General features: G+C 37.8%; 1 protein-coding gene across 1 annotated transcript in view; it reads right to left on the bottom strand.

Annotated features, from left to right (window-relative positions):
* The window catches only part of KIF16B (kinesin family member 16B), a 142,197-nt gene that overhangs the window by 26,879 nt on the left and 96,318 nt on the right, over positions 1 to 19,000 (bottom strand). Inside the window, 1 exon segment of the mRNA XM_086631102.1 lies at positions 14,977 to 15,066. Coding sequence (XP_086487228.1) covers positions 14,977 to 15,066 — 90 coding nt within the window.

The raw sequence follows: 19,000 nt of genomic DNA, 5'->3' as shown, positions 1-19,000 counted from the left end.
AGAGACCATATTGCAGATTGATGTACTGGAGTTTTTGGTTTTGGGGTGGGTTTTTTTGTTTGTTTGTTTGTTTTCTGGTCTCTCTGAATACAATTTATGCTTCAACTTGGTTTCTCATCCCTTTCCAGCACAGCCTTATCTCAGACAGGAAGCTGGTTTGCCCTACATACATGAGAATACTCTTTTCTTCCTGCTCTCCATCTTTTTTGCTCTTTGCCAAAGGCTTACCTGGCCACAGAACTGGTTTAACCATTGCACTTCTGGCTCACAGGAGCAGCTCCTGGTTTGCACGTTGCTTTTTGCCTGGCCCCTAGTGCAGGCAGCCCAGGGAGCCAGGCCTACTTTATCCCCTGCAGAACACATCCTATAGAGGCCAGAGTGTATTGGAGACCATGCTAGGGTTAACCTGCTGGGCAAGCAATTCTGCAGTTTCTCCACTGTACTCAGTCTGGCTACAATTCCTTGCTTTTTTCCTACTTATCTCTCTGGAGCATCACCAATATAAAAATAGGTATCTCCTCTACATCATTCCCCTACAATACTGGCACTAAGACATGCCAAGAAGCACAAGCACTTACGTTTCCTCCCACAAATACATGCAGTTCTGCTATGAGTCCCTTCAAAGTCTGGATGCTGTGACTAACTCCTACATATCATCTTCTCTGGAGTCACCAACACATGAGCATCTTCTCAGGATGCACAAGTTCTTAAAGCACTGCTGTTTCTAATTCTGGGTAACTCTCTTAGAGCTTTAAATATCTTCCTGGCATGCTTGCCAGTTACCTTCCTCAAAGACAGGCATAACTGTTCCTCCAAAGATATTTCAACTTCATCTCTCACTGAAGAGGGAGAAGAACACACAAAAAAATAATTCATCTCCTGTGAACTATCCTGAAACCTCCCCTCTGATGATGCAAAATTAACAAGTAGGATTGGACACCGAGGATTTCTCTTTTGTATTTCACTAACTGTGCCTCAGCGTCTTTGAATCATGCCCACCTGCCTGTCAAGCAATCATCTGTAACTATCAAAAAGGTTTGAGACTTCTCATATCCAAGTTTCTCCTTTAAACAAGCAGGCTGACCTAGACTCAATATGCATTTTTGGAGCTATGGTGAGATGTGGAAACCACTGTTCATTGCATTATTTTAACTCCATTTAGTCTGCCTCCTTCTATTGAGAAAAATCAAATTAACTACAGCCAAAGAAGTTACCTTGCATTACAGGAGTGTTTTTCTTTTCCTCAAAGCAATTTTTAGACTAGTCAGAATAATAACATACTGAAATAGAGCCATAAACGACGGTGAATATAATATTTGACAAATTACTTCATCGTTTTGTTCATTATAAGCAGTATGATAGCGTTTAAATACAGAATAACTATAAAAATGAGTGATAGGATGTATCAAAGTTCATGCAAACCTTTCACAGTTCTATAAAATAACTCGGCTTTGGGATTTTAATCTCTTATGAAAACTGGAAGCTAATACAGCCAGGGCATCTTTCTAAATATAAACCAACACCTGCATAGCTCAGGATCATCAACCAAGGAAGAAGGGACAAAAATTGGCCCAAACAGCAAAGAAATATATTAAGTTCTCCATGCAGGCCACAGAAAGGCAGAGTAAGATGGTACAGAAACAGCATACACCAACCCAAAGGATATAGTTATCTCACATGTAAACCAGTCAAAACCAAATAAAAAAATAACTAAACATGATTTGTAGATATATTTGGAACATATCCTTTAGATTACAGAGCTAAGCATGCAAAAATTGTAACATACCATGTCCTTGCAACCTTGATTTTTCTTCCTAGTTCATCCATCCCTTGCCCCAAGATAGATACCTTTGAGGCATAAATACTAGTACCACGTGGCAGACCATGGTCTAACACAAGGCTACGTGCTGACCTAGAGAATCCATGGACAAGATTAACACATACTTTCTACCTTTTTAGCCCATGATTTTGCAAACTAAACATTAATTTTTTTGTGTGTGGCCTCAGGTCATGGTGCTTGGTTGTTTCTTTAAAGAAATGGCAACTGCTAGGTCGGCAAGGTCATGCCTTCAAAGCTCAACGCATTAATTGATCTTCACCAATGTGTGGCTCAAATCTCATTTCTCAAAAAGAAGGTATAAAAGGAATTTTCTAGTGCTCTATACAGGATTTATTTTCCTTTCAAAGATGATTTGGGATTTGATTCATTATCTTCCTATTGGGATTTCTAGCAAGGTTAAGGAAGCGTGCCTGTAGCAGTACAACTCAGGACATGCAGCAGACCATCTTCACTGTGGCTGCGTACAGCCTTGCCCCACTCTGCACTGCATTCCTGCCGATGCCACGTTGGCTATTGGACCGCTCCAATTGCACACCAAGAAGTCACAATACCATTTGACTTAAACAGCAGAAAAAGGTTCAGAGAGGAGAATCCACCGTAGCAGTTTTAATAGCTCTTCCCCAAAAGATTTGCTTGTTCCAGACAAGCTCATCTCAGTGACATCTGGCAGCATTTATGAAACATCCTCGTCTCGTGAGGCCAACTGATGCCATAAATTTCAGTCACCCTCGCCTTTGCGAAATGCTAATAATGAAAACTCATCAAAGAGCAGCAATAATTTCTACTGCTGACTAGATGGATGCCTTCCTGACTACTCAAAATTAATGACAGATCTCAGGGTCTTAAAGAACAGCTGTCACAGAGAACTACACCTGCAACCAAATACGCAGTATGCCTCTAAGTTTGATTTGTTGTAGATATAAAGCAGCAACTCTCACAACAAACTGGACTGATTACAGAAGTTAGCCAACCTTCTGCGTCTTCTACAACGATAAACCCAGAGAAAACGCAGTGCAAGTACGGAAATGAGAAGCCTAAAAGGAACAACTTAGTCCCCCCTCCAACAGCAATTTGATAGTCACACAGGTTATGCATAAAGTTTCACTTATGCCTAGTCTTATAGACATTCTAGAAGTAGTTGCTTTATCACAGGATTAAAAATTAGCTGTAAGTCTCATACAAATTTGGGATTTTCCTCCCACTATCACCGTTGTCACTAGGTAAAGCTTAAAATGACAGATAACTAATTAAAAAAACCCCTAAAAGATAGTTTTTCAGGAGCCTGCTTGGCAAAGGATTTTTGAATCTGCAGGACACAAAAAGCAGCTGTGGGTAAAGATCATAATTACTACCCGTTTCACAAGCAATACTCTATTTAGTACCACTCTTGAGATCGTAGAGTCACAGCAGAGGGTGAGAATAGACATTTGTTTCCAAGTATAATAAAATTTCTTGATCAAGCACTTTAAGATAAATGTTTAGAAAGCAAGACCCATGTATATACCACATACACAAAGAAAACTGAAAGACACGCTTGATTAAAATGCCATGGTATCAAAGTCAACATCATTATTTGGGGCAGGGGAGAAAACAGGGATATGTTTAACTATTGAAAGAATTTGGGTTTGAATTACATGTCAGTAATTTCACAATTACTGTCTGTCAGATGCTTTCTAGAAGGCTACAACATTTCTGTCCCCAAGAAGGACTACATCAACGAGCCCACGTCAGAGTGAAGCTGCTCCACCTGCACAAGTTTTAGTAACCCAGGAAAGTAGGGGAAAGCTAAAAGACCACACGGATTTTTTTATATCTATATATTTGTCTTTTTTTTAACAGCATCCTTACAATGAGTTACAGCACATAAGAGTCTTCAGGTATAATCAGAATGGAAATTATGCTACTCTACACATGTAAATAAAACTCTGCAATACAGTAGTTTGGAATTACTTTAAAAATACTGGCACTATTCCAAAATTGAGTTGAACTTAGAAGTAAAGGTATTCTTATTTAGTCCCTGATTTGAAAATAAAAATAATACTGGAGTTAGAATAGAATGCACAGTGGGTAATTTAAGGATTTAAAATACTGCTAAAGTGTTGCTGTATTTTTAAAAAAAAAAAAAAAAAAAGACATAGTAAGACTAGGACATACAGTGTTCAGACGGAGTTTGAAAGAAATTCAAAGAATTTCACAGAAAACACAGAGTGTACACTCAAACAGCCTCAGAGTCCCCGCAATGCCAACAGCACTGTACAACACAAATCATTAAAGCATCATTTACAATCAAGAGTACCTAGAACTAAGTATGATAGAAAATAATAGATTCAATTCAGAAGAAGCTGTCCAAATGGAACTGTAGCTTTGATTCTTTTTATCTTTCCCAGCATCATAACCATGAATTAACTGGAAGTTTTAACACTGGCTTCTGAAGTTTAGCACCTATGAAAAGCGTGCTTTTTCATCTCACTCGCGCTCAGATCACCAACATTCCCATAACGAATTGTGTTTTCCAGACATGGCCAGACAGCTTGCCCTCTGCACTATTATTTCTGGCTTTGGTTCTGAAATATGCCCTACAGTAAACTGGGCAATGTCCTCCAGCTTCTGTCTTCTCCTCTTGACATTTTCAATTCTATACCTGCGGCTCAATATTTTTCCTGAAAGCCACTGCTTCTTTATATTTATTTTCATATTAAACCACAAGGGATTGTATTTTATTGATTTTTGTCATGCAGAGATGTCTAATAAATTTTACTGCTTGGGCTTTCTTGCTTTGGGCTCTGTAGTGGGACAGACAATTCTCTCTTGTAAGATGGAGCCTTCTGTATGTTCTGTGTTGCAGAGACAGATGGCAAAAGACCCCTCCAGTTTGGTTTTTTTTTTTTAATGTATTTACATTACAGCAGTCAAGAAAATATCTTGAGAGTCTTACAGGAAGATCTCATTGTGAATACAAAACTGAAGGCTTTTAGAAACTCATTTAGAAACTATACTATCAGCTGCACAGGTTTAAGAAATTTATTTTCTTCCTTTCTTCTAAAGTCAACCCATTTTTAATTAAGAAACACATTATTTTCACTATACTGAGTCTGAAAGCTCATTAGCAAGAACATGATAAACAAATATTTATAAAAGACCCTTAAATAAAAAGTATCTCTTGTAGATTGTAACAATACTACCCACAAGGGGTTTTTTGGGGGGATGTTTTGGTTTGGTTTTTTTTTAAGCAAATACACCATTTAATCAACCTAATTTATATTAACAAGGGGGATATTTACAACGGAACACTGCAGTTACAATTACTGGCTCTTGATGTTCCAGTAGTAATTGGCCTCTCTTGAATGATCCCTGGACTTGTCACCTCACCTTGCCAGCTGATCCCTGACTGTCAACAGGAGCAGTTACTAACACCATCCTGACCCCGCTCAGGCACTGCTGGATTGTGCCCTGGCCACCGAGGTCCCCACTGCGACCTGTGTGGCAGCCACCCTCAGCTCCTGGCTCATCTTCCCTTGTGGAACAATCCCAACCTCGCTGCTCCCTGGCAGCTGTGCAGGATCCTCCAGTGGCATGTTCAGGGCAGGAGACTCATGTCAGATGATCTGAAATGCCATATGAAGGCACTAATTTCTTTATAGTGAACACAAATGGGGCCCATGGAGACAAGGACCCTTCAATTTAACCTTTACACCCCAAAAGCATGAATGACAAAGTCAACACCACAGCATAAAATATTTATCATCTTTGCGTCTTCAAAAGCAGCTAGATAAACTATAAGACATAAATATATATTAAAACATGTAACAACTGTTGTCAAATATAGAGGGAGAAACCAGTTTTTCAGGAGCCTTTCCTTCTTGCAAACTACATCAGTCTTACTTGAGTGGGGCCTCCATCAGTTAACAGTCACCTGTACCTCAATCCCATTTAGACAGTAAGTAATGCATTTGCTTAATATAGCAATGCCAAAATAAACAGCTAAATATTCTTACTGTACTGCAAAACCTGAAACTTGTATTTCCCTGTTCATTCTCCCAGCAGTTCCAAAGAGAGGACAACCTTCTCAAAAGCTGCCACGTGAAGCTCAAGAGAAGCTTGGTATATTCACTGCCTAATCTGGAGGATTAAAGTTTATTACAACATCTTCACATCTGCAGTTGTGTCACTAGCACTGTCTAAACGCATAAGAAAAAAAATTCACCAGGTAGCGCAGTTTGAACCTGACAGTTTTGGCTAATATCTATACTATTTGTTCAAAATTAACCTGGGTATTTTCACAAAAACTAGAGTTAGAGCTGGGTCATCATATCCTAAATCAACTGAAACCAAAGGATTCTACTTGAAAAGTCTACTTAATCTAGCCGTGTATTGCTGTCCAACACAGCGAGAACAAGTTGTTCTTCACAAAACCCTTAGAAGACAGTGAGACTGTCAATAACAGCTAATGATTAATGGAGCACAAGTCTCGAAGTCCTCCAAAGCAAGGCGATCATTAAAAAAAGAAAGAAACAGCAAAAACTCCAATCTTCCCCTCTGCCTTTCACTAAGTAGGCAGAAAATAGAGACACAGGGTTGCAGCCTAAGGCATCCCAAAGCCTACAGTCAGCTAAGAAATGGTTGAATCTCAGTGATTCTCAATCCTGCACCTAATTCTCAAGTTTGTTTAGGAATTGTTCTTCTCAGAGGCACTCCTCTCTCATAGATAGCTGTTATCCATCTGAAACTATTTTAATAATAAAACAACAGGAATATTTTGATATCATGCAAAATTACTAGATAATTGAGCAGATCCTCGAAAATCAGATTACCAAATAATCAAAGCAATTATTCTGTTAAATTATTCGTGAATTATGAGGTGAAGGACTCGCTCCTCTCCAAATGCTTCTTTTTTCAATTTCTATGTTACTAACATATAAGACTTTCGTACAGCAGTCAATGAAACCTTGGCATTTGATGTCTGCCTGCAGGTTAATCTTGTCTCATGCTGAGTTCATCATAAGACCTATAAAGCTAATGGTATTTTCCCAAAGAACTGTTTGGAAACTCACAGGTTTCATTAGCTGCTCAGGACAGACCAAAAAAACCCAAGTCTCATCATCGACCAAACCACAGGAAGGAGGAAGGAGAAGGAGGAGAGAGAGAGAAACTGTATTTCTGCAGAATCACCTGTACCAAGCCAAGCAAACTTTGCTGCACAAATCTAGCACCCCAAAAAAAACACAATAATCACAAATTAATTCCAAAGCTGGGCTTTCACAAGGCTCTTACACATCCAGATTCAGTTTTATGACAAGAAATTCACACACTGAATTCATTCTCCCCACTAGAAACAGATTGGGAATTGCATATTATGCTGGAAGCAAATACACCAGGGGGTTTGCTGCATCTCAGATGCTCCAGTCCTGGTTATCAACTATGAATTCCGAGGGACCACATGGAATAAATACACTTCCCCATGATAAAACTTGCACTGAACTACATGATGTGGTTAGCAGCTATGTTACTTGTGGGAACAAATTCTCCTGTTCATTTGTAGACTGATATACTGAGTAAAGTCCTAATTTCTTTTTAAAAAAATAGCAGCAGCCAAAAGTCTCGTGCTGCAGAAAGAAAGGCCAAATGAGGCATTTAAGGACATACCTCTTGAATCACCTCTGTAGCTAAAGGCAAACTGAAGCTGATATGGAAGTACTATGTATATAAACCTGTAGGCTTTCAGAATGCTCTGAACATATTATAATTAGGAACGGGAGCTGGAAACGTGTTATGTGACAAAATAAGCTTCCTGTGTGTGTACTTCCTGGCAGTTATAGGTGACAAGAATATCAATGTTGAAATTATCTATACCATAATTACTGTAATTTGTACTGAATCAAGGTGAAGGCTATATTCACATGCTTGTATAATAGTATTACAAGGTTTACACACAGATACGTATTTTAAAAATTACTGATTTATATTTCTTCCAGTTCTTACGGAAAGATACATTACTGAGGCTAGCAAAATTCCAGGCTAGAAAGTAAAAATTAAGGTCTGCAATTAGTTTAGGATTTATATTTCAAAACTATTTTCTAAATGCTTTTCTACATACTCATAATTCTGCCAGAGGTATTACTTTAATATACATCATGGCATTTGCTATTTACAGGCACATCAATGTTGCAAACAATTTTAATTTTAATCTGTGCCCAAATATACAGTTTCTGGGGAAAAAAAAAAGCTTTTAGACTGTTTATGCATTCTTGGTGTCTGTCCTAAGGTTGTCACATTAAATTTGTTACTCCTATTATGTTTTTCCATTGTATAAAAAAAACCCTACAGTACATATTCTTGATTATTTAAAAAAAGACACGTAAATTTGCTAGTTAATATCTAGAAACATCCTTGCAGTTCAGGCAGAACACATCAACAAGTTTATTTCTTCACTAGATCAAGATTTCCAAACGCAGAAAAAGATCTTAAAATATTGTCATAGACTATGCTCACTAAGGGTCATGGAATTCCCAGAAGCTGACAAATCTGAACAAAGAATCCACATACAGACAAAACTAGACTTTGTAAAATAATGAGATAACATTTGCAGCAAGACTGGTACCATCATATTCATTACTATATGCTACACCCTGCTCTCTCTAGTACATGTAGCTCTTCATCTTAGATCATTTCCCAGTCACAAGAATTTCTAACCATCAGTCTCGACAATCACTGAATTTGTTAATGGACTGGGGCTTCGGTCACCACAAGGATCAAGGCTTTCACGTAAGCACTGAAGGTTTCAGAACAAACTCATTTTAAATACCATCTTAGAAGTTTTCAGTTACAGTTATTTACAGCTATAGTGCTTTACACAACCTACAACTGAACACTAGTAGCATTCAAATGTCCAGAGTTTTGCATTCAATGTGAGCATACTACTTAAATCTTATATATTAATTAAATATACAGTTATTGATGTCAGTAAATGAGAAAACCCAATGGTAAAACCAGCAGAGCTTCAGGCTGGCCAGTTTTAATGCAAGAAACTTTCAGCTTCTGAAGCCAAAGCAGCTCCTAAGCTCCAGGAGCTCACTAGTTACACGGCAACTGGCTCGCCAGCCTTGCAAGCCAAGTAACTCAAAGTTATTGCTTCCTCATCCTTTTCTCTTTCAAAGTAATCCCAGGAGATTAACACAAATTTTACATTTAATGAAATGCTACAGCTGCACAGTTATAAACCAGAATTGGACAGACAGTCGAGATCCCAGCTGAAATGCTGTCTTAAGTGCTCTGTACAAGTCTGCTGCCTTACTGCCCTGGTTCTGGTTTAATTTCTCTATTTATATTCTTCCTTAAGAGGGAGAACTCTGCATCTCTGATAAGACTTTTTAAAAATAATTTAACAATTACTTAAATGCACAGAAATTGCCCAATTACCCTTGAGATTAGTGGTGGGGAGAGAAGATAAAAAAAAAAAAAAATCAAAAAATTCCCATCAATCATGTCTTGAAAGTTAGTAAAAAGTTACATTTCTCTGTTTGTGATCCCAAAGAGAATATCTTCCAGAATCCAAGGATGGTCTCCTAAAATTAATTACTTCATCTCAAACTCAACCCTTCACCATTTTCTGTGCCCGCATTTCGTGCTGAAGATTTCTTCCATGTATTACTTATCAAAAGCACCATATGTGTGGACCACTTAAAAAGAAAATGAAGATCCTTCCCTGGCAGTGACTCAAAAATGGAGAATGAAGGCGAAAAGCAAGGACAGCGAGATCAGACAGTGGTGGTTAAATGAACAGTTCATGCCTCTTCATTCACCACTACAGAGCTGAATTACTCCTAAACAATAAGCATACTAGAAAAGAGTCTAAAAAGAACTTCAGAAAGGATTACAAAAATGCTGTTTGTTATATTTTAATAGCAAACATATACATAAAGTTGGGTGGTTGTAGGCAGTATGGACAATAAAACAGGAACTGTTTCACTGAGATACAACACATTTCTTGTATCTCTTTTCTGATTACAAAACACTTCCAGTAAAAAATGGACAGACTACTTTGAGTTTTGAAAAATCTGAAATATTGAAAGATATTTTTAAAATAAGCTTGCAACAATTGTTCTGAATTCAATATATATTCAAAAACATTCACATACTATTTTTGAAAGTTTTGAGAAATATTTTCTGCTCTTTTGAGTTTCATGCAATTCTTGCAGGTACTCAAAGTGCAGCCTGTTAACTCCTCTAGTTGACAAGAGCCTCGAGTTCACTCAAACAGAATGATACTCTGTCAAACAAAGAGATTTCTGATAAGCAGAGGATATTATCTTCAGAAATAAAATTAAGGAATACGTGACTCTTATTGCCACTACCGATGAGAGCCTCTCCTCTAGAACACCAGACAAAAAAAAAAAGGAAACCAGACAGCATGTTTTCCTAATGGTTATAAAACACAATCTTTACTGTCCAGTACTTAGTGTACCTGAAAACCCTGTCATCCAAAACACAGTCTCCAATCCTAACCCCCAAGATTAATAATATTGATGTGTCACTGCAATATGTCACGCACACTCATTTCCCCCATGGGAATAGGAGATGGGGATAGAGGCAGATCACCTGGTAACTTTGGCTTGAAGGTTTAAGTTTACATAGATTTTCCTGCTGTTTCAGATAGGAATATTACGCATCCATTCAGTCATGTAAGACAACAAAAACCAGACCAGCAGAAGGGGAAGCTGGCTCGATTATGACCTAAAATTCTTCAATAATTATAAACAGTCCTCTGTGTTTTAGATTGTGAAAGATACAAATATCAAATACAAATACACAAATCATTAAATTCTGTTAAATAAGCTAGAAGTCAATAGCTTCAGCACTCCTGCAGAAATCTTGCCTACACACATATGTCCTTATGTCCATGAAAGAATCTATGAAAGCCAGCATACCTTTTAGCTTCTCTTTGGCAGCTCTCTATGGATTTACTAATATTTTAAGTCAAGAATGACTATTAGTAATAAAAATGCCTCAATAGTAGGTGCTTCCCTTAACACCATGTAGAGATTTTTATGCACATGGAAAGAGGTTTCAAGAAGACTGATGAACAACTCCATAAGCAGAGCCTACAGCCAAAGTCCCACAAAATCTGGCCTAGATACCTGGGTGCAAGTAGGAATTAAGGACATTCACATGGATGAGGGACTGCATAAACTTTGGATTCAGGCAGGGCAAGACAAATAAACAACTATTCCTCTGCTCTCCTTTGAAAGAACGAAGAGAGAAGAAAGTAGTAAGAAGAGGAGAGCACTGACCATCACAATAGTGCATCACTCAAACTTGATGACCTAACAGAGATGGGAGCACAAGTTTTCCCTTACGGCAAAATGGGGATCAGGAAGGGAAGGTTTTCTGCAGAAACCAGCAGCCTGGCAGTATTTCAAAACCATGAACTGACAGAAAAAGATAAAGAAAGAGGAAAAAAGGAGAATCTTACTCCTAAAGTCCTCAGTTCTCTACTAAGAGCCCATTTGCTCCTGTTTCTGACTAATGGCAAACAAAAAGTATATTCATTACAGAGACTACTGCAACTGAAAGCCAAGCATGGTCTTAATTAAAACTCCAAAAATAATAAGAGAGCCATTAACAATCTAGCAGTGTAAGAAAGCTGAAGCTGGGCAAACGACAATCATGCAGATCTAAAAAAAACAGGCACTGTTAAAATGCTGGTACTTATCTGCCACTGGCACAATCTTACCCTGCTGCAGCTTCTTCAGTTTTTCAAAATTTGCATGTGACACATTTCAATTAGACATCCAGTTGTTGGCAGCCACTTAATTACATTAGAAAAAATGCATAGGTATATAAAATATGTGGCATATTGTAAGACTGGAAGACATTAGATAGTTTCTGCTTCTGAAAGAGATACTTTTTTAAAAAAAAAAAACTTCCTAATAAATCAGTTTGCCAATACATTCCTTTGGGAATTCAGTGGCAGCAACATGAAATGCAAGATCAGCAAATTATTAAAATACTGATGTAGTAACTCAGAGCTGAGCAACTAATGAGCTGTAAAGTTCACTTCTAAAAGCAGGACACTCATACATTAAACACGTCCACAGTATTTTTGCTGTTCATTATAAATATTAATTTAGAGTTAGAAGGTGAACTATGCAAAATAAAATTCAACTCTGATGGATTCTGATAACATTGCTTTTAAGGATGAAGTTTCTTTGGAATAATAGACAGTAACTAAGGACATAACTTTGCCAAGCTTGCTATTAAAATGTATTTTAGCATCATGACGAATTCCAACTTAGGTCAATGATAGATGAGCAGAAGCAGACAGATGATTTTCATACCAAACTGAACTCCTATTTATGTTCAAAACCCATCCAAAACTGCTATAAATTAAGGCTATTTTAAATAAAGGTAAAAACATGGGAAGTCATCGATCATTCACATACGTAACATTGATAATGAAATTCCTGGAATTTGAAACACAAATCTTTACTACAGCATATGGTATTAAGTGTTTCATCCACCACAATGTGCTCTTCCCCTCTGATAAACAAGGACACACTGGTCTGTAGAAATGCTGACGAGTAGAAGAAACCAACCATGAGTTAGTCAGGTTTCTTCTGCCCGCAAACATGCCATAAGTCTCAAAGCAGGAGTGGACACACCACAACAGCCTGTACTATGTAAAATAGAGAAGACATCAGTGCTGAAAGGGTTTCCAAAACAGGTACTTATGTGACAGTACTTATCTAAAAGCAGAAGATGACATGATCAAATGCTTATCTCATTTTTCCCGAACTTCAGCGTGCTTTGTACTTAGCAAAGATACGCATAATTGAACTTCGGTGATAATTTATTGAAGGTTGTTGTGAAGTGAAGGCTTGATAAAGGTTGGAAGAAGATACTACTAAAGTTATAAATCTATTATTTCAGAAAGTAACACAACTAAACATTTCTTTCAGGTATATTAGAAGTCAAAATACATTATTATGCTTCTCCAAAGAGTATCGTATTTTAGGGAAAGGTATGCTGACAAACTGGTAAGACTTGGTATTTGCCCCAACTTAGAAAAATTGTTGAGAAGGGAACACATAACTTAATAAAAGATACTACAGTGCGTTTCCTATGTGAAAATTAGAAATTTAATCGTCTGCACAGTTAAGCCAATAATTCCATTAAAGTACTAGATATGAACCTCAACAAGCTTACCTAGGACACAGACATATGGCAACACACAAATGTCAGTAAGAAACAAATTGGCACATCAAACTACAGAATATATTGACCTTGCAAGCATGACTGCAAACAGAGGGAAGAAGTGTGGTTTTTTTAAAAAAAGAAAATTTCCTATATAAGATATCTATAAAGTCAAGGGTGTGGAGAACAGAAAATATACATAAAATCCACAGGAAAAATGTTACTGGAATTAATAGCTCATTATTAATAACAAGTTCAGCTAGGAAGACTCCAAGATGAAGAAAACTATGTATCTTTGCTCTAAGCTGGATTTTTTTTCTCGGTTGTATGCTCTTGGATGCTGAACTTTATTTTGTCCTAATAGAATCATAATATAATACCACTCCTATGTTCTCATGGTTCTTTAAAACAAGCAGACAAAAAAAACTAAAGAAAACACCCCCTCCTCTAACACCAAAAAAGCCTGAATTTGCACTGTGAACCACAAATGCTTGATTCAAAAAGGTGACATTAATACACTGCAGCACACACGACATTTTAATAGTGGCTTTAAGAACAGCAGATTCCTCCTGAATCTGATTACTACATAGAAGAAAGAAGTCGATCTCCCTCTGACACAACTATAAAAGCCAAATTCAATTGTTCCCCTATGTGTTGTCAGGACCGATAACAGATTCTGAAAAAGACTCCTCAAACACATTTTCCTAAATGGGGAAGATCAGTCTGCAGAGGGATTCAGGTGGCCCTTTTTTATTTCAACTGGACAACTGTCTAGACGTTTTTTCCAGAGTTAGATGCAATTAGGACATGACTGTTGACAGACTATAACTCTAACATCCAAGAGAAAATGGCAATCCATTCAAATCAAAAACATGATACCGACGTTCACGCACAAGTAGTGTTTTTAAAAGCATTTGTGGAAAGAGAACATTTCAATTTTCCATTCAAAATTCATGTTTCCCTTTAAAAATTTTCTGACAATCAGAAAAGATGATCTAATCATCTTTTTCTTTTCTCTCTCTCCCTCCTTTTTTTTTTTTTTTTAAATAAAAGCTTTTCCTTAGATATTTAGTGCACAGTAGTTTCAATTTCTGGGTTTCATACTGTTTTCGAATAGGAATGATCTTAAGGCCCAGAATCTCCACAAAACACAAATCTACATATTTCACTCTTTAAAACTCAAAGTCTTTCCATGCTAAATCATTTTTTAGCTTAAAAAATATATCAATAAAGACCACAAAAGCATCTGCACACTATTCTATCTTTGTCTTTCTTGAACATAGTCATGTCTTTTATGAATATATGGCCTAGGCTTCTTTATTTGTGCTAAGTCTCAAATCAGGATCACTTCAACTGCTTGAATGATTTACTTCTCCTAATATCCAAGGGAAGAAGTAGAAAGGAAGCAAAACGTTAATAATTAAAAGTTAGATGTGGAAACCCAGAACTGCAATTCTGCGAACGCCCACTCCAATGAACTTAAGCTGTCAGGCACAGCTTCTCATATCCTCAATGCCCAAAGTCTCCGAGGCGGTCAGAAAGATCAATTTTCCATTTTGCAGAAACCTGGACGCCACTATTACAAAAGGGTATCTGTGGAACAACGCTCTTCTTTTAAATGAGGAGTTGTCAGCACGACATGATCTGACTGCAAGTATCTTACAATGAACAAAAGCGCAACCTCGAGGGAACGATGCCAGTCAGCAGTAAAGGGAATTAATGGCTAGAGGCAATACATGGAGTCGCGGTTTCACGGTAGCAACGGCATGCAACATCCATCCTTTATCTAGCAGCCCTGGAGCTCTGAACCACTGAAGGGCTTGCCAATCTTACTAGAAGCATACGACTGAGAGGAATATTGGTTTTGAGTAAATGTCTTACAAAAAAGTTCTTTTTAAGTCTCCACTTCCACCCTTCTCTGCAAAAGAAATTTTACCAAAACTTACCTCTGGGTACTTCAGTTTTAAAGTTCTATGCATTTCCCGAAAACGACTGTACCGCCTGAATACTGTCCATGTCTCATCCAGGACTGTTAACTATATCAGACGACACAAAAAGAAGAAACAGAAGTAAAACCACACAATGAATAACACTAAAACCCACACAGTACACAAGGTTATCAGATTAAAACTGGCAATTCTTAGTTCCCTTAAACTCATAAGCTTTTACACGTTTACTTAATTTTTCTTCCCTTACAGTGACAGAATCGTACTGAATAAGGAGCACTGACTGCAGTATTAAAAAAGTGAACACATTTATTTCATATTTCTGAGTAGTTTGACAAGGCTGTAACTACATGAAAGTATCTCAAACCATTCCTTGGTGCAGCTATGCAGCTCTCAGCGTTACAATCAGCGTGTGTGCCATTAACGAATGAGTAACACCCAGCACAAGCGTAGTGTAGCCTCTCTATACGTTCACAGAAATGTATATATTCTCATACATATACATGCACACATGTATACATAGATACACAGAGAAAGAACAAATACATGTTTCTCAGACACAGAGTTCATTACCACATAGTTCCAATTTATAGGGTAAAAAGTAATATATGCCAGCTTTCAGTAGATGATGCTCCTTAAAAACACTCTGTGCCTGTGTCTTACGTATTTCTTTCCGTATGTTGATGAACATCCCATTTACACAGGAAGTTTCATTAAAATCAATAGAATTACACTTGTGTATAACAGGCATAGCAACAGGAGTGAAGAGGGAGGGCAATCCAACCTTACCATCAGTTAGTCACAAAAATCCTCACTGGAACTGAGAAACCAACGAAAATTTCAGGGAAAGAAAATTTTTCACTGTCTGAAATTAGGTTAAATGAAAGAAATTTGTAAGTGGGTCCTAAAAGTGCTGTGACTGGTGCTTTTGATTTTACAACAAAGTCTGAACTGAACTAAGCTGTAGCTGTACTGAACTAAGGCTACCAAGAAGCAATGCTGCTTGGTTGTTTTGTTTGGTTTTTTGTTTGGGGTTTTGGGGTTTTTTTTTACAAGGTTTAGCAGAGCTGGAGAAAGCCAACTGACATTGCCTAAGCCTGAAAAGGCTGTTGCTTTTTTAATCTAACAGGCCTAATATGTGATATTACCTCTGCCTAGCTATGATTTTATGCATGAAGATCAAAAATAAGCATTTTCATAAAACATATTTCACAAAGACACAGGCTTTTTAATCTTAAAGTGACTCCTAACATTAACAAGTAGTTCCCTCACTACTGAGCATATCGTAAAGTTACAGAGGTAAAGAATACTGCAACGGAGCAGGATAACCGAGTAGGAGAAAAAGAAATCAAAGCAACAAAGCCAGAGAAAACAAGCATCCAAGCACCGTGGGTGACAACCGTTACCCCATGTCCACAACAAACTCATCTCTGGTCCACCCTTCTCCATCCCGGCTGCCTTTGCTGCTGTATACAGAACAGTGAAACTGGAGGAAGTGTTTCGGAAATCAAAAATTACCGTGTGCCTTATGATATCAGGAAGCAGGTTTCAGGGTGGGTCTTTCTCTATTTTTACTAAAACATCTAAGTGAACAAAACTGGCTTTCTCAAAACTTTTCACAAACTTTAAAACACAGGTTCTTCTAGCACAGGTTCACAATGCAAATCCATTATCTCTGATAAAATTCATCTTTCCTATCACCGATAAGCTTGACTGCTACTAGGATGCCTGCATGATGGAGTATATTCCCTCAATACATTGCTAAGGGTGTCTCAAACTTTACAAATCAGGTGAATGGACTTCGCATGCATAGGCAGGTTTAACTAAAGTAACTGTTCAGGAATACGCACGCTACACTGATCTCAATTAACCAATTAACCATTTTGTTCTGAATAATTACTTTAAAGAGCTTTGTCATTTCAATGTTCAAGCACACATTAGAGTGTAATGGATAATCGTAAAATAAACGTGTTACTCATTCCTGCTTTCTTTTTGCCTTAATTCTGTATTTTAATATTTCCGAGTTGTGAAATTTTGCTGTGATGATTTCATTTGTACATGATCTTTATTCAAAAGTGACCTCTTTTTCTCCTTAGGGTTTTCACAGAAGCATGCCTTTAGGGGAGCAACCTAGCACAAAGCATCCAGGACTACAAAGCTACGCAGCCTGAGGAAGAGCATGCCCATCAGCTTGCCAGTGATGCCGTTGGCTGTGCATCTGACAGCTGGCTAGGTGACAGGGTGGTACCAAACTTAGCCAAAATCAAATTGCCTGCAGCTGATTATCTAGTAGCTTTCTTTTACCAAGTTTAATCAACAACTTGTGAGAGACAGACAGGAAGGAAAACAGCAAAGCCATACATATGTGCTGTCTAAGAACTGAAGGATTTTCTCTGGAGTGTTTCCTAGTGGCTTGGCTTGACCTGACTCAGTGTCCAACATCCTCTTCGTTTACTTTCCTAATTCTTGTAATGAGACTAGCAGGTAATGCATTGCAAAATTTTTTTGTTTTACTGTTGATATTATTGGAAAATGAGATTCAAACCTAAACAAAATCTTAACTGGTCCCCAAAGCTCAACAATAATGTTACTAGGATCAATAGGAGAATGACAGCACACCTGGCATAGCAATAGCATTTCCAGAACAGGGCCTTTTAATTCTACAGCTGATCCAACCAGTTTGGGCTGGGATTCTTTTCCCCCATTTAAAAGAGCTGTATGACAGACTATATAGGCTCTATAGCCATGGGACTGAGACATAGACAGATCTTTCGAACAGTAGCAAGTAAAGCAAATTTTAAAAGCCCTTTACTTGTAATGAATTGTCTAAAGGGACAAGATGCTGAATTTGCACTAAAGGAAAATATTTTTGGATGATATGTTAGAATTGAAAGACTTATGAACCAACTTCAATGCTGCCAAGAAAAGAGAAACTCACTCTCTTTTGGCATATAAAGGAAATAGTCTTTACTATCACATGTCACAAGAAGAAATTCACATATTTGTTACACATAGAAATTTATTATATTTGTTCCTCTATACAGCAATATGCCAGGATTTAACTACAAACACAATGACTAGAAACATCTGCTGAAGAAAATACTTTTGAGATACCTAGGATTCAAAGGTTTGGGGACTGTCTTACAGTTCAACAATCATCCCTTGTCCCTTTGTCAGATTTCAAAGTGCTGTTACATGCGAACAGGTCAGCTACTCATGCTCCCAAGAGCAAGAGGAACCTTGGTGAAGAAAGCTTATTTCGGACCTAGCAAAAGGAAATGAGATTAACAACGAATTAGTGCTTCCCCAAGACTGACACATATTCTGATATGAGATTACCCAAAACCAAACTTCAACAAAGTGAAGTAAGGCTGAAATCAGGAATTCTTCCAACAACTGACATTGTATCCTGACCCATCAGGAAGGGATGAAATAAACAGGCATGTTCTCTCCTCCCTGCCCTGTCTTCCTTACTTTCCTGATTTTTAAGGAAAAAACCAAAACAAACCCAAACCAAAATCACTATTCCATGTATTCTGATTTCAGAAAGAATAACTGTAGCAGCAGCTGAAGATTAATTCAGATCAAAGCAGAGCTGGGAGCTCAGCAGGGGAAAAGTTTAAAATAGAAAAGTTTGTGGAAGGTCTGTGGATTGTAGCTTGGAGCCAAATCCTGACCACAGCAAAAGCAGCCCACTGTGAGATACAGATACCTGGAGGGGAAGGAAAAAGCATAAACAGTTGATCGATTTGTGTAAGGGAATGACTGTAAGAAACATCCCAAAGACTGCCAAACTAAGGTCCATAGGAGCCTCAGTGTTCTACGGAAGTTGACAGCAATGGAACACAATTATTAAAGTGATAGCCCATCTCCTACTCCATATGTCACCCATTCCTTTGCTCTGAAATTCACCAAAGCAGTTATTTAAGCAGCAGGAGATTCTTTCAGAGGCAGTCTAGAGATGGCACAGGAGAGAAAGATTGAACTGGCAAGCATGACAGAAGAGAACAGCCATGCCATATAC

Source organism: Tauraco erythrolophus, chromosome 2 (genome assembly GCF_009769465.1).
Source record: "Tauraco erythrolophus isolate bTauEry1 chromosome 2, bTauEry1.pri, whole genome shotgun sequence".
In the NCBI taxonomy this organism is placed as follows: domain Eukaryota; kingdom Metazoa; phylum Chordata; class Aves; order Musophagiformes; family Musophagidae; genus Tauraco; species Tauraco erythrolophus.
This window is presented reverse-complemented; position numbering and strand designations above follow the sequence as displayed.